Here is a 14,586-nt window from a genome sequence, read left to right on the forward strand (position 1 = left end):
GGGGAGGTAGGTATTTTCCTCCCAGTATGTGCTGCTGGTCTGATTAGCGGCCAGGTGGGGTTAAACAACGGACTGGACTCATGTGCCGTTCCGGGTTTTGACAACACCTTAGCTGCCTTTAAAAGACAGCTGGGTTCAGCAGAAAGGATCTCTGTATTGTGATCTGAGGCTTGTGCTGGGCTTAGAGGTCTGAGACCAGTGTGAGAGGAAACAGGCCACGTAAAGTCTGTTCATGGACTCTTTTAGGCAGAACTGCCAGCTGGGTGTAAACTAACACCAAAACCAAAAGGTGACTTTTTGTGTTGAATGTAACTTTTTGTTTATAAATTTGCCAAGAGTGTGAATAAACACTGAACTGTTTAATTTAAGAACTGGTTGGTGTCTCTATACTGCGTCCGCTTATCCTTCCTACCAGACCGAATCCCCTCAGTTGGTGGAAGATGCGTGCAATCACATTGAGGCTGGCGTAAAAGCCGAAATATTTTTTAGTAATTTTCTATAGGTATGGATGTATGTCCTGGATTAAACCAGCTAAATTTCAACCCGTGTTACTTGGCAAAATAGAAGCTGTAATGAAGGCCCTCTTGGAGGTTAACCTGCAACAGTGGGAGGCTAATAAACAGTTTATGACTCTACACACGGCAGGAGCATCCCCGAGCATTCTTGATGCCCGGAAAGCTGTTTGTACTGCGATCCCGAAGATGTCACCGAAACCTTCCTGGCAGTATTCGAGAAGGTGGCCGTGAGGGAGAACCTACCCCGAGATCAATGGGCTAAGGTCATCGCTCTGTTCTTGGCATCCAAGTCCCAGCAGATGTATTTCGACTTACCAGACGAGCAAGCGGCCGATTACTAGAAAGTCAAGGGTGAGATCCTGGCGAGGCTGGGGGAAAATGTGTTGGTCCGGGCCCAGAGGGTGCACCAGTAAGAGTTTAACCCGGCTGAACCCGTGAGACCCCAGTATTATGCTTTATTTCACCTTTTTCAAAAATGGCTACAACCGGACGTACTGAGTCCCACTGCTATGCTGGACCGTATTTTAGCTGATATGTTCTGGAGGGCATTGCCACACCCTCTTAAGCATTGGATTGGACAAGTGTATCCTGTTAATGCCCTTGAGATGGTGGACCTGGTTTAACTATATGAGGCTACCAGGAAACTAAAGGGTAGCTCTTTTGGGAAAGGGGCAGTTGAACCCCAACAATCCCCAACCCAGACCCGGAGACTGGAGCTGAAAAAGCCAGCCCGGGAGGTACCCACTGCGGACCTGGCTCCGGTGATCTCTGCAGTGTCATGAGCCTGGTCACGTAAGGGCCAACTGTCCCCATAGGGTTGTGCCCATGGACACTAACTATGGCTACCATCAGTCGCCATATGCCAGGAAGCTGTGTGCAACAGTACCAGGGAGTCTCTAGATAATAATCACCTGTGCCAGGAGGAAGTGGGAGACACTCCAGTGGTGGTTCTGCTGGACTCAGGGAGTCCGGTGACCCTGGTAAGGACTACCCTGGTGTGACCCGCTGAGTTTACTGGCCATAAAGTCGAGGTAATGTGCATATATGGTGACTTAAAAGACTACCCCACCACTCTGATGTCTTTAACCATGGTTGCCGGCAGGAGGATTTTTTGAAGTGGCCATCGCCACAAACCTACACTATGAACTAATAATAGGAAGAGACTTCCCGGGCTTCCCGGAACTGTGGCCAGCTATCAGACTTACTGGTCCCCAAGAGTCAGGGATAACCCCAGGGGATTGGCCTTGCTCAAGTGGGAGGCCAGAACCCTGGGAACCCGAGGCCGAAGGGCCAGCGATAGGGGTGACTGCCACTTCGGTGGATGAGGGGGAACAACCCCGTTGTATGTGATGGTTGGGGAGGTGGAGGACTTGCCGCCGGGCCCTGAATTGGCAGACTTGAATGTCTCCGGTGATAATTTCGGTACAGCACAACACAGGGACCCGACATTATCCCGAGCATGGGAGAATGTGTTAATGATCGATGGAGAACCACAACAACCGGGGGCCAAGTCGATATTTCCGCGTTTTGTGGTTCTCCATGATTTGCTGTATCAGGTCAACGAACTACGGGGGGAGAATGTGGAACAGTTGGTGGTGGTCAAGGCTTATTGCAAACTGGTACTAGATCTAGCGCACCAACATGTTCTCGGGGGTCATCTGGGATTGCAGGAAACACAGGACCATATACAACCGCGGTTTTACTGGCCCAGTGTGTTTAGAGAGGTGAAAGAGTTTTGTAAGTCTTGCCCAACCTGCCAGATAAATAGCCCCCAGCCCCATTTCATTAGTCCCTTAGTACCTCTCCCGATCATCGAGGTCCCGTTTGAAAGAATCGCTATGTATCTCATAGGACCAGTACCAAAGTCCGCTAGAGCGCACCAACACATTCTAGTCATCCTATACTACGCTACCAGGTACCCGGAGGCGGTGCCACTGCGGCATACATCGGCCAAACTCATAGCTTAAGAGTTAATGGAGTTGTTTTCCCACGTAGGACTACCCAAAGAAGTATTGACAGACCAAAGGGACCCCGTTCATGTCCAAGGTCATGAGGAAATTGTGGAAGTTGCTGCACATAAAACAGTTACGGACGTCCGTCTACATCCGCAAACGGACGGGCTAGTAGAAAGGTTTAATCAAACCTTAAAAAATATGTTAAAAAGAGTGGTGTCCAAAGATGGAAGGGACTGGGACCTCCTCCTGCCCTATCTCATGTTCGCAGTGCTAGAGATGCCCCAAGCCTCTACTGGGTTCTCACCCTTCAAACTGCTATATGGCAGACATCCTCGCGGGCTGATGGATGTAGCCAAGGAGGCATGGGAAGAACAGCCCACTCCATATAAAAGTGTTATTGAATACGTCACCCAGATGCAAGAATGGATAGAGACCGTGTTGCCTCTGGTTTGGGAACATACAGAGGCAGCTCAGCGAGCCCAGAGTCGAATCTATAACCATCAGGCTTGAGTCCGGAGTTTTAACACTGGTGATCGGGTCTTGGTTCTGGTACCGACAGTGGACAGTCAGTTCTTGAATAGGTGGCAGAGGCCCTACGAGGTAATAGAGAAAATTTGAGATGTAAATTACAAGGTACACCCGCCAGGGCGGCGAAAGCCGGAGCAGGTCTACCATGTTAATCTACTAAAACCTTGGAAGGATAGGGAGACCTGCGCTGAGGACAGACCGCGGTCGGTTTGTCTAGGGGAAGAGGTTTTGGCCCCTCTGTCTGCTGCAGGGGAAACGATTGCCACAATAAGAATTGTTGACAGCCTCTCCTCTAAACAGGCTCAGGAAGCCAGGGAGTTTGTTAGTCGGAACACGGATGTGTTCTCGGAACTCCCTGGACGCACTTGCATAATCCAGCATGATATTGTCACCGAGCCCCAGGCAAAAGTCCGGTTAAAGCCATACCGGGTGCCCGAGGCTCGGCGAAAAGCCATCTCAGAGGAAGTGCAGCTAATGCTGAGGCTGGATGTCATCGAGAAGTCTAAAAGTGAGTGGGCATGCCCAATAGTTCTAATACCCAAGCCAGATGGGACATTACAGTTCTGCAATGATTTTCGTAAATTAAATGAGAGCTGAGACTGGGTACAGTATAGTGGAGAGAGAGTGCCTGGCCATCAATCGGGCACTCGAGTCTCTCCGCTATTATCTGTTGGGGAGAAAACTCCATCTGGTGACTGACCACTTCCCTCTCAAGTGGATGAGCCAGGCCAAAGAGAGGAATTCTCGGGTCACCAGATGGTTCTTATCCTTACAGAACTGTAAGTTCTCGGTAGAACACAGAGCAGGCCGTTTGCAGGGAAACGTGGATGCCCTGTCCCGGGTGCACTGTTTGGCATGTGTTCACCCCCTCAAGGTTGAACAAAGGGGGAGTATGTGACATAGTAAAGGGAGTTGTATGGGGAGGCAGGTATTTTCCTCCCAGTATGTGCTGCTGGACTGATTAGGGCCAGGTGGGGTCAAACACCGGACTGGACTTATGTGCCGGTCCTGGTTTTGATAACACCTAGCTGCCTTTAAAAGACAGCTGGGTTCAGCAGAAAGGATCTCTGTATTGGGATCTGAGGCTTGTGCTAAGCTTGGAGGTCTGAGACGTGTGAGGGGAATTAGGCCGCCTAAAGTCTGTTAATGGACTCTTTGAGGCCGAACTGCCAGCTGGGTGTAAACTAACACCAAAACCAAAAGGTGACTTTTTGTGTTGAATGTGACTTTTTGTTTATGAACTTGCCAAGAGTGTGAATAAACACTGAACTGTTTAATTTAAGAACTGGTTGGTGCCTCTATACTGAGTCCCCTTATCCTGTCTACCAGAGCGAATCCCCACATGGCCTACAGTAAAAATTTTATCCAGTGACCGCCTAATGAACCTCCAGCCACATCATCACAAGTTCTTTTCTGTCAGATGAATGCATAATTTTTGGGGCCTGTACTGGCCTACAGTAAACTTTTTGTCCAGTGACCACCTAATGTACCTCCAGGCAAATATTCACAATGTCACATGCCGGAGGTCTCGGGGGTACCTCCAGGACACATTGCGAGCAAGGAGTGGACTAGGCATTAAAAAGAAATGGGGACACATGGAACCCTTTTCTGAAGGTGAACCTGGAGCCAACTGGAGCCGACTAGGAGCGCAGCCATTATGACATGAACATAGCATAGAAAAATTAACAGGCAAAGCGAGGTACAAGACATGGAATGGAACAGAAGACAACAATGCAGGCCTATACCGAGACGTAAATGGCAGGACAAAGGCAAAGGGTAAACCTGGCAAAGCAACACAGAGACAGACATGACAGAGACAAAAGGGCATGACACCCCCAGGGTATGGACAAGGACAGACATGAACAAAGACATAGCAGGGTACAGACATCCTCAAGGCATGGCATGGCGTGGCATGGACAGGAAGAGCAGAAACATAGCAGGGTACTGGACAGCCTGAATTAACAGTACTGACCCCCAGAATGCGCACAAGACCAGGAACAGCCTGAATTAACAGAACCGAACCACAAGCTACGCAGACTGAGCCCTGAACCTCCACGCCCAAAGACAGAGCGAGCGCTCCTGAAAGGACACACCCAGGAACCGAAGAGGGAGATTAACCCCATCAGAACCAAGCAGGGAGGTACCTAATCAGGTCAGGGGTAAATAAAAAACCACAGCAAAGAAGCTGCAATACAGGACATTGCCCCTAGCAACCAGCAATCATGGAACGCCGCAGCCAGAATTCAAGGGCTCAACAGACCTGAATACCCACAGGGAGATGATACCGCCTGAGAGGGGGCACAAACCACGTCACGGCGAGCAAGTTATTTTCTGTCAGGTTAATGCCTAATTTTTGGGGCCTGTACTGGCCTACAGTAAAATTTGTATCCAGTGACTGCCTAATGTACTTCCAGACACATAATCAAAAGTTCTTTTCTGTCAGGTGAATGCCTAAGTTTGGGGCCTGTACTCCCGTGGCTTAAATAAAAATTTTCTAGGCTCCAGCAGAGCACATTTTTAAGAGTTTCCCTTAAGACGCATAAAAATGGCCCCTGATTAAAATACATATTTTTGGTGGGAATTTTGCCAATGATCCCCCTCTGGTATGTCGCTGTCCATGTCGTGGGACTATTTCTGCACTTCTAATATTTGGTGGCTGCAAATATGACCTGAAGATTTTTAAGGTTCACCTGCCATTAAAGTCAATGGGGCCCGCCGCGAACGCGCGGTTCGTGAACATTTTATAGCTGAAGCTCGTTCGCAAAATGTCCCAGCCGATGTTCATCTATCATTATTCACCTCCTCTGGCGGCTTAACAATAAACTGCCACACTACAGAGTAGGTAATTTTACCCCCAACACTCCACACTGACTAAATGCTACCTCCGCTGCATCTATGAACCCCTGCACCACTACTTTCCGGGCAGGTAGGCTCCTGCAAAATGGGTGGTCTACCGTGGGCATGTTTGGCTCCCGACCTCCCACTGCTGCCACCCTGCTGACTCCCGGCCACGCTACTGACTTGCTGCCTTCGCCTCTGCCTTGCGAGCAAGCTCCTACCCTCTTCTCTCGATGATGATTATGCCCCTTCGTCAACCGGCTCCCAATTGCGATCGGCTACATCATCAATGAGTACTGTCTGCACGTCACCTCCTCAATGGTCTCTGAGCCAGGAGCCTGACCGCTCACAACACCAGCTCCCACGCCACTCTCCTCATCACTACTTGCCCGCCTACCGGAGGAAGCGGCTGATGTCTCCTCCAGATCTTGGCTGGACAGTAGCTGATGACTGTCCTTTAGTAGCTTGTCCTCGCTGTATAGGGGAGCTGAGCCCACAGCATATACAGTAATACTTCTCTGGCTGAGGTAACAGAAATGGACAGAGGCAGGTTGAAGACAGATGAGGGCACAGGGCCTGCTCCCGGGCCATGCAACTAAGGGTTGTGTCTGACGAAACCATCGACTCTTGGTTGATGGTGTCTGATGTCACTGGGAAGTGGATGACCGAGTCAACCATTCAAGAACTGTTGGGTTGCTGGTCAAGACACAACTGCTAGATAACACCGGGAGCTCAGGCCTCTGGAAGTAACCCATGCTGCCACGTCCCCTTACTCTGCTTCGACCTGTACCTGCGCCAGAAACATTTAGGCCTCTGCCCCTCCTCTGTGCAGGGCCTGTCACTTCTCTGTCTGACATACTGTTAGATCAATTAAGTAAATTACATTTTGTCACTTCACCACACGTCAAATAAATTTTTTTTGCCAATAATACAAAACAAAAAAGGCTTTAGAACATATAACTGCACCGCTGAATGGCAAATAATACTTTTTTTTTTCAACTAAGACACATCAAAAAGGCCTGTAATTTTCTCACTTCACCACACAACGGCAAATAATACTTTTTTTTGCCACTAATACACTCCAAAAAATGCTTTAAAACATATAACTGCACCGCTGAACAGCAAATAATACTTTTTTTTACACTAATACACGCCAAAAACAGCTTTAGAACATATAACTGCACCGCTGAACGGCAAATAATAAATTTTTTTGCCACTAATTGACACCAAAAAGGGCAGTAATTTTCTCACTTCACCACACAACGGCTAATAATAAGCCCTTTTTTTGCCACTAATACACGCTAAAAAAAACTTTAGAACATATTATTGCGCCGCTGAACGGCCCAAAAAGCTTTAGAACATATAACTGCACCGCTGAACAGCAAATAATACTTTTTTTGCCACTAATGCACGCCAATAATGGCTGTAATTTTCTCACTTCACCACACAAAGGCCTTTTTTTACCACTTATACATGCCAAGAAAGGCTTTAGAACATATACTGTGTTTTTTGCCCTATAAGACGCACTCCCCCCCCCCCCAAAAGTGGGGGGAAAATAGCAGTGCGTCTTATGGGGCGAATGCTGCATTTTGCCGAACTGTCAATGATATGCCGCGCCGCAATGCCGTGCGGCGGGTGTATCAGCTGAGAGGGAGGAGGGGCTGGGTGCCGGCATCTCTTTTTATAATGACATCGGGGCCCGTGTAGTGACTGTATTCTACTACACAGGCCCCACTCACTGTATATACCGTAATCTTATCTATAATTGTGGCATTGTTAATAGTAATCAGCGCCTGTATTACTTACAACAAGCGCTCGTAGCAGAGAGGAGGGAGGAGGCAGGCCGGGAGGATGGGCGCTGGCAGCGTGAGTCACTACATCATGCGCCCACGCCGCCTGCTTCATTCATAAAGTGGGCAGCGCAGGCGCGTGACGTAGAGACTCACGCTGCTAGCGCCCGTCCTCCCGGCCTGCCTCCTCCCTCCTCTCTGCTACGAGCGCTTGTTGTAAGTAATACAGGCGCTGATTACTATTAACAATGCCACAATTATAGATAAGATTACGGTATATACAGTGAGCGGGGCCCGTGCAGTAGAATAGGATTGCTCCCATTACCCAGGCCGTACACTCCCCTATTGGAGCTTGTTCTCCTTTTATAGTGTGGAATAATTCATCCCTATCCTTTTCCTACACTTCTAATGCTCTTTCCCTGAACTTCCATTCAGTAAAATAAAAGTTTTCAAGTCTTTCCTAGCACTTTCCCTAGCGCCTGCTGATGTCTCTCCCTGCACTAAGTACACTGGAAAATGGCTGAATCCAAGATGCCTGAGGCATTTTATAGGGCTGTGACCTAACAGGGCTGGCTGGCTGCTGATTGGCTGCATGCATGGCATTGTGGATGATCCCTCATTTCCAGAGTTTTTTGCTCTATGTCCTAACATGTGCAGCAGCCATTTTAGAAAAAAAATGAAATTCGTTACCACGAAGCGTGAGGAAATTTGGATTCGGTGCAAATCAATTTTTTCCTGAAATTTCAGATGGAATTCCACTTCGTCAACTTCGATTCGCTCATCTCTTATCATGTCTTACACTCCAGTTACATCCAGAGCTGCATGCACCATTGTACATTGTACCTCTATGCATCCTTGAACATCTCACACCTGGTACACATGCACACTAATAGAGCGCACACCTGGAAAACATGCACCATTGGACAGCTTACTCCTGGGACACATACACACTCGGACAACTCACATCTGGGACATTCCTGCACACAAGGACATCTTTATCGTCAGGGCCTGGTAGACCGAAGCAATGCCCTCAGCGGATTATCCATCACACGTTGATCATGGTTGCAACTCATATCCCAAGCAACACCTGTTGTGCAGACTTCTCTTTCTACATTTCCAGTGTATTTTTCAACCGAGGTAGAGAGACAGTGGAAAAGGGAAAAAAAAAACTTTGACTGTAATCAATTTTGCAGTTTTAATTCCATTACTAGGTCTTGACCTTATGACCCTATGTACAGGTCTTTGTTAGTAACACAATGCACCACCTTCTTTCTGAACAGTTGGATTGCAGGCACATTTTGTATTTGTAAAGTTAAAATATTTTGTTGGAATGAGTTAGGCGCTGCTTTTCCTGCTGCACATATATGGCCATGTTGAAATAAACAAACAGTTCAGTGTGGAAATATCTGTATTTCACTTCCATTAAGCCTGAGTTCACATCACCATTTAGATTTCCGTTCTTCTGATCCGTCAGAAAAAGAGAGAAAAAAAAAAAACTGGATTCTGTAAAAAACGGATCCTGTTGCATCACTTGTCTTACTTTTGAGCCATGTCTATCTGAGATCCGTTTTTTTACACGGAAAAATAGTCATGCATGCAGAACTTTTTTCCCGTCTAAAAAAACTGATCTCAGATGGAAATGGCTCAAAAGGATGACAATTGTGGGATCAGAAGAACGGAAAGCTAAGGGTGCATTCACATCAACAGTTAGCTTTCCGTTCTTCTGATCCGGGGAGAGAAAAAAAAAAGTCTTGCATGCAGTACTTTTTTTCTCTGTCTAAAAAAACGGATCTCAAATGGAAATGGTTCAAATGGATGACAACTGAAGCAACAGGATCCGTTTTTTTACTGGATCCTATTTCTCTCTCTCTCGTGTTCTGACGGTGATGTGAATGCACCCTGAATGGTGATATGAACTTTAACTTTCAATATGCAGTTAACATTACTAATATTTCATCACATTTCTATTTTACTTCATGATATTGTAGACAATGAAATCTGCCATAAATGTCCTAAAGAAGAATGGCCTGATGAGAAGAAAGTGAAATGTATTCCCAGAATGTTCGAGTTTCTTTCATATGAGAAGGACATTCTAACTTTCATATTTTTAGGAATAGTTTTATTTCTTTCTGCTGCAACATTGTTCATATTAAGAATCTTTGTTTATTATTGGGACACTCCGATTGTTAAAGCCAATAACCGGACTGTGAGCTTTATCCTCCTGGTCTCCATCTTGCTGAGTTTCCTCAGTGTCTTCTTCTTCCTCGGCCGTCCAGTGGACTTAACCTGCTTACTGAGACAAACATCATTTGGCATCTTCTTCTCTATTGGTGTCTCTTCTGTTCTAGCCAAAACTATCAAAGTTTGCTTTGCCTTCAAAGCAACCAATCCTGGAAGTTTCTGGGCAAAGTGGTTCTCATCCAATGTCTCAAATTATGTGGTTTTGGTGTCTTCTTCTGTACAAGTTCTTATTTGTGTTGTTTGGTTGTTAGTGTCACCTCCTTATGTAGAGTTTGACCATCACTCTTATCCTGGGAAGATCATCATTCAGTGTAATGAAGGTTCAGTCATTGCCTTCTACTTTATGTTGGGTTATATGGGCTTCCTGGCAGCTGTGAGTTTTGTTCTGGCCTTCATGGTGAGGACATTACCGGACAGTTTTAATGAGGCCAAGTATATCACTTTCAGCATGCTGGTGTTCTGCAGTGTCTGGATCGCAATGATCCCAGCTTATCTGAGCACCACAGGGAAATACATGGTGGCTGTGGAGATATTTGCCATATTGACCTCATGTTCTGGCATTCTTGGTTGTATATTTCTTCCCAAAATATATATCCTTCTTTTCAAACCTAATTTGAACTCCAAAAAAGCAGTTTTCGAGAGAAACAAAATATAATGTATTGCTTGATGTATATTAGTATCTATTAATTTAGTTCATCATGTAGTTTAAAATACTTTCTTATATTTTTATAATTAGGCAGATTTTGCTTTATTATCTTCATAATTAAGAATAATATACATGTGTCTGGATCTGGATTTATTTTTAATTGGTTGAATTGCTTCCTAAAGCACTTGAAGACTGTTTTACACTTGTGACCAGAGTTCTGATAGGCTGTTCTGGCTCTCTGGATCCGATATTGCCGGATGTAACTGGAATGCCTGCCAGTACCATTGACTATAATAGGGTCTGACGGAAATCTGGCGGCTACCTGACATATATATGCCGGACAAACACCGCTGCATGCAGAACCCCCGGCCACAAGTGTGAAACATGCTTTACTTATATTCAGTAAGACTGCAGCTAAAAAGTAGTTTAAAGCCCTAATCCGTGCTTATAGGACATGGCCTGACTATACCCCGACAGGGTGTCAATGTCATATGAAGGCATAAACTGTACCATAGAGCTGTTCTCCCCTATAAGAAAAGCTTTCAAAGCTAACTTCGATTTAGCTCTCTTGGATTCCTGAAAGGTATTTTGGGTGATTGGGATAAATAAATATTGGACAAATAACTTTAAATTCCTGATCTTTGTAATTCCTTTTTGAAGAGTTTAATGTCTCAGAAGTTAAAGTAAAAACTTCCAACACTGTATATTGCACAAAACAAATATATCCAGAATGCTGATATTATTGCTATTGGTCTAGATTTCTGACCAATGTAGCCAAGAATTAGAGATGAGTAGAGATGAGCAAATCGAAGCTGACGAAGTGGAATTCGATCCAAATTTCAGGAGAAATTTGATTTGCACTGTGGTAACGAATCACATTTTTTCCTAAAATGACAGCTTCATGTGTGAAGACATGGAGAAAGGAACTCTGGGAAGGCGGGATCACCCAGTTTGACATGCATTCATGGAGCCAATCAGCAGCCAGCCAGCCCTGTGATGTCACAGCATTATAAATAACGGCAGCTATCTTAGATTCTGCCATTTACCAGTGTACTGAGTGTAAGGAGAGACGTCTGCAGGCGCTAGGGACAGTGGTAGAAAAAACTATTTAATTGTGCAGTTAAACCAGTGCAGTCACTTAGTGATATGCGTGGGCACTTTAAACTGTGAAATTTGCCAATGTACTGTATTGATGTATCAAACCTGTATGTCCCAATAACAGGCTGGTAGGGTGTTATTCCAACCCTTCATCCCTAGGTGGTGCTGTCATCACTTAGCTAGAACAGGAAGGAAGTAGTAGTGCAGTGTGTGAGAGTCAGAGAAAGGAGAAGGAAGTTAATGGAGGTGAGGAGCCAGTCTAGTCCACCATGTAGCTGCCATGTTAGCCCCTTGGCTTTGGCCAGGTCAAGGGAGCACTGAGAACAAGTACAAGATTCCGGCAGCATAGCACAGACCAGGAAGTCTACATCTAAATATATAGAAAGTCTAGTAAAGGTGAGAGTTACCTTAGCCAGTGGACTTCACAAGCACCAGTGACCGAGAGAAGTCTAAAAGTGCTTGGACACAACCGGATAATTATTGCTCAGAATTATCCTTTTTCACTACATGCCTTCTGGGACATAGTGAGTCAACCTTTTCAGGAGAGCATCCTGCATAAATAATGTAGCAGAAAGTTTGCCTACCATGAGGGAGAACGCCCTTATTTGATTGCTCAACATAAAGTAAGTTTATTATATTACCTATTAGTACCTGAGTGCTAGAGTGTGGACATAGAATAGAAAGACATAGAAAGAAGGAAAATTCCTCACAGCACAATTGCCAAGCCTGTTATAGGAATTGCAGTGGATATTATTGGGATTATCACCTTTGCCTTACAAATAAACTTTATTGACTACCTGAAGACAAGTGATTTAGTAAAAGTTATGTTGTTTACTATAATTAGAAAATTTTTATAGCTTTTGACCTCACAGTACTTGTCAACGTTTTAGACTTTAGGTTATTTAACCACTTCAGCCCCCAGTGCTTAAACACCCTGAAAGACCAGGCCACTTTTTACACTTCTGACCTACACTACTTTCACCATTTATTGCTCGGTCATGCAACTTACCACCCAAATTAATTTTACCTCCTTTTCTTCTCACTAATAGAGCTTTCATTTGGTGGTATTTCTTTGCTGCTGACATTTTTACTTTTTTTGTTATTAATCGAAATTTAACGATTTTTTTGCAAAAAAATGACATTTTTCACTTTCAGTTGTCAAATTTTGCAAAAAAAACTACATCCATATATAAATTTTGCTCTAAATTTATTGTTCTACATGTCTTTGATAAAAAAAAATGTTTGGGTAAAAAAAAAATGGTTTGGGTAAAAGTTATAGCGTTTACAAACTATGGTACAAAAATGTGAATTTCCGCTTTTTGAAGCAGCTCTGACTTTCTGAGCACCTGTCATGTTTCCTGAGGTTCTACAATGCCCAGACAGTACAAACACCCCACAAATGACCCCATTTCGGAAAGTACACACCCTAAGGTATTCGCTGATGGGCATAGTGAGTTCATAGAACTTTTTATTTTTTGTCACAAGTTAGCGGAAAATGATGATTATTTTTTTTTTTTTTCTTACAAAGTCTCATATTCCACTAACTTGTGACAAAAAATAAAAACTTCCATGAACTCACTATGCCCATCAGTGAATACCTTGGGGTCTCTTCTTTCCAAAATGGGGTCACTTGTGGGGTAGTTATACTGCCCTGGCATTCTAGGGGCCCAAATGTGTGGTAAGGAGTTTGAAATCAAATTCAGTAAAAAATGACCTGTGAAATCCGAAAGGTGCTCTTTGGAATGTGGGCCCCTTTGCCCACCTAGGCTGCAAAAAAGTGTCACACATCTGGTATCCCCGTACTCAGGAGAAGTTGAGGAATGTGTTTTGGGGTGTCTTTTTACATATACCCATGCTGGGTGAGAGAAATATCTTGGTCAAATGCCAACTTTGTATAAAAAAATGGGAAAAGTTGTCTTTTGCCAAGATATTTCTCTCACCCAGTATGGGTATATATAAAATGACACCCCAAAACACATTCCCCACCTTCTCCTGAGTACGGAGATACCAGATGTGTGACACTTTTTTGCAGCCTAGGTGGGCAAAGGGGCCCATATTCCAAAGAGCACCTTTCGGATTTCACAGGTCATTTTTTACAGAATTTGATTTCAAACTCCTTACCACACATTTGGGCCCCTAGAATGCCAGGGCAGTATAACTACCCCACAAGTGACCCCATTTTGGAAAGAAGAGACCCCAAGGTATTCGCTGATGGGCATAGTGAGTTCATGGAAATTTTTATTTTTTGTCACAAGTTAGTGGAATATGAGACTTTGTATGAAAAAAATAAAAATAAAAAAAATCATCATTTTCCACTAACTTGTGACTAAAAATAAAAAATTCGAGGAACTCGCCATGCCCCTCACGGAATACCTTGGGGTGTCTTCTTTCTAAAATGGGGTCACTTGTGGGGTAGTTATACTGCCCTGGCATTTTCCAGGGGCCCTAATGTCTGGTAAGTAGGTAAATGACCTGTGAAATCCGAAAGGTGCTCTTTGGAATGTGGGCCCCTTTGACCACCTAGGCTGCAAAAAAGTGTCACACATCTGGTATCTCCGTACTCAGGAGAAGGTGGGGAATGTGTTTTGGGGTGTCATTTTACATATACCCATGCTGGTTGAGAGAAATATCTTGGCAAAAGACAACTTTTCCCATTTTTTTTATACTAAGTTGGCATTTGACCAAGATATTTATCTCACCCAGCATGGGTATATGTAAAATGACACCCCAAAACATATTCCCCAACTTCTGCTGAATACGGAGATACCACATGTGTGACACTTTTTTGCAGCCTAGGTGGGCAAAGGTGCCCAAATTCCTTTTAGGAGGGCATTTTTAGACATTTGGATACCAGACTTCTTCTCACGCTTTGGGGCCCCTAAAATGCCAGGGCAGTATAAATACCCCACATGTGACCCCATTTTGGAAAGAAGACACCCCAAGGTATTCAATGAGGGGCATGGCGAGTTCATTGA

The 14,586-nt window shown here is 44.8% G+C and overlaps 1 protein-coding gene across 1 annotated transcript; it reads left to right on the plus strand.

Moving 5' to 3' along the window:
* Positions 1–9,685: 9,685 nt before the first annotated feature.
* LOC120991078 (vomeronasal type-2 receptor 26-like) lies at positions 9,686–10,522 on the plus strand. Its single transcript, XM_040419969.1, has one exon. It carries the CDS (start codon positions 9,686–9,688, stop codon positions 10,520–10,522), a length of 837 nt encoding a protein of 278 aa, XP_040275903.1.
* Positions 10,523–14,586: the final 4,064 nt, after the last annotated feature.

This window comes from Bufo bufo, chromosome 2, assembly GCF_905171765.1.
Source record: "Bufo bufo chromosome 2, aBufBuf1.1, whole genome shotgun sequence".
NCBI lineage: Eukaryota > Metazoa > Chordata > Amphibia > Anura > Bufonidae > Bufo > Bufo bufo.

Coding starts and splice junctions, on each gene's coding strand:
- LOC120991078 (XM_040419969.1), top strand. CDS start 9,686: ATGTTCGAGTTTCTTTCATATGAGAAGGACATTCTAACTTTCATATTT.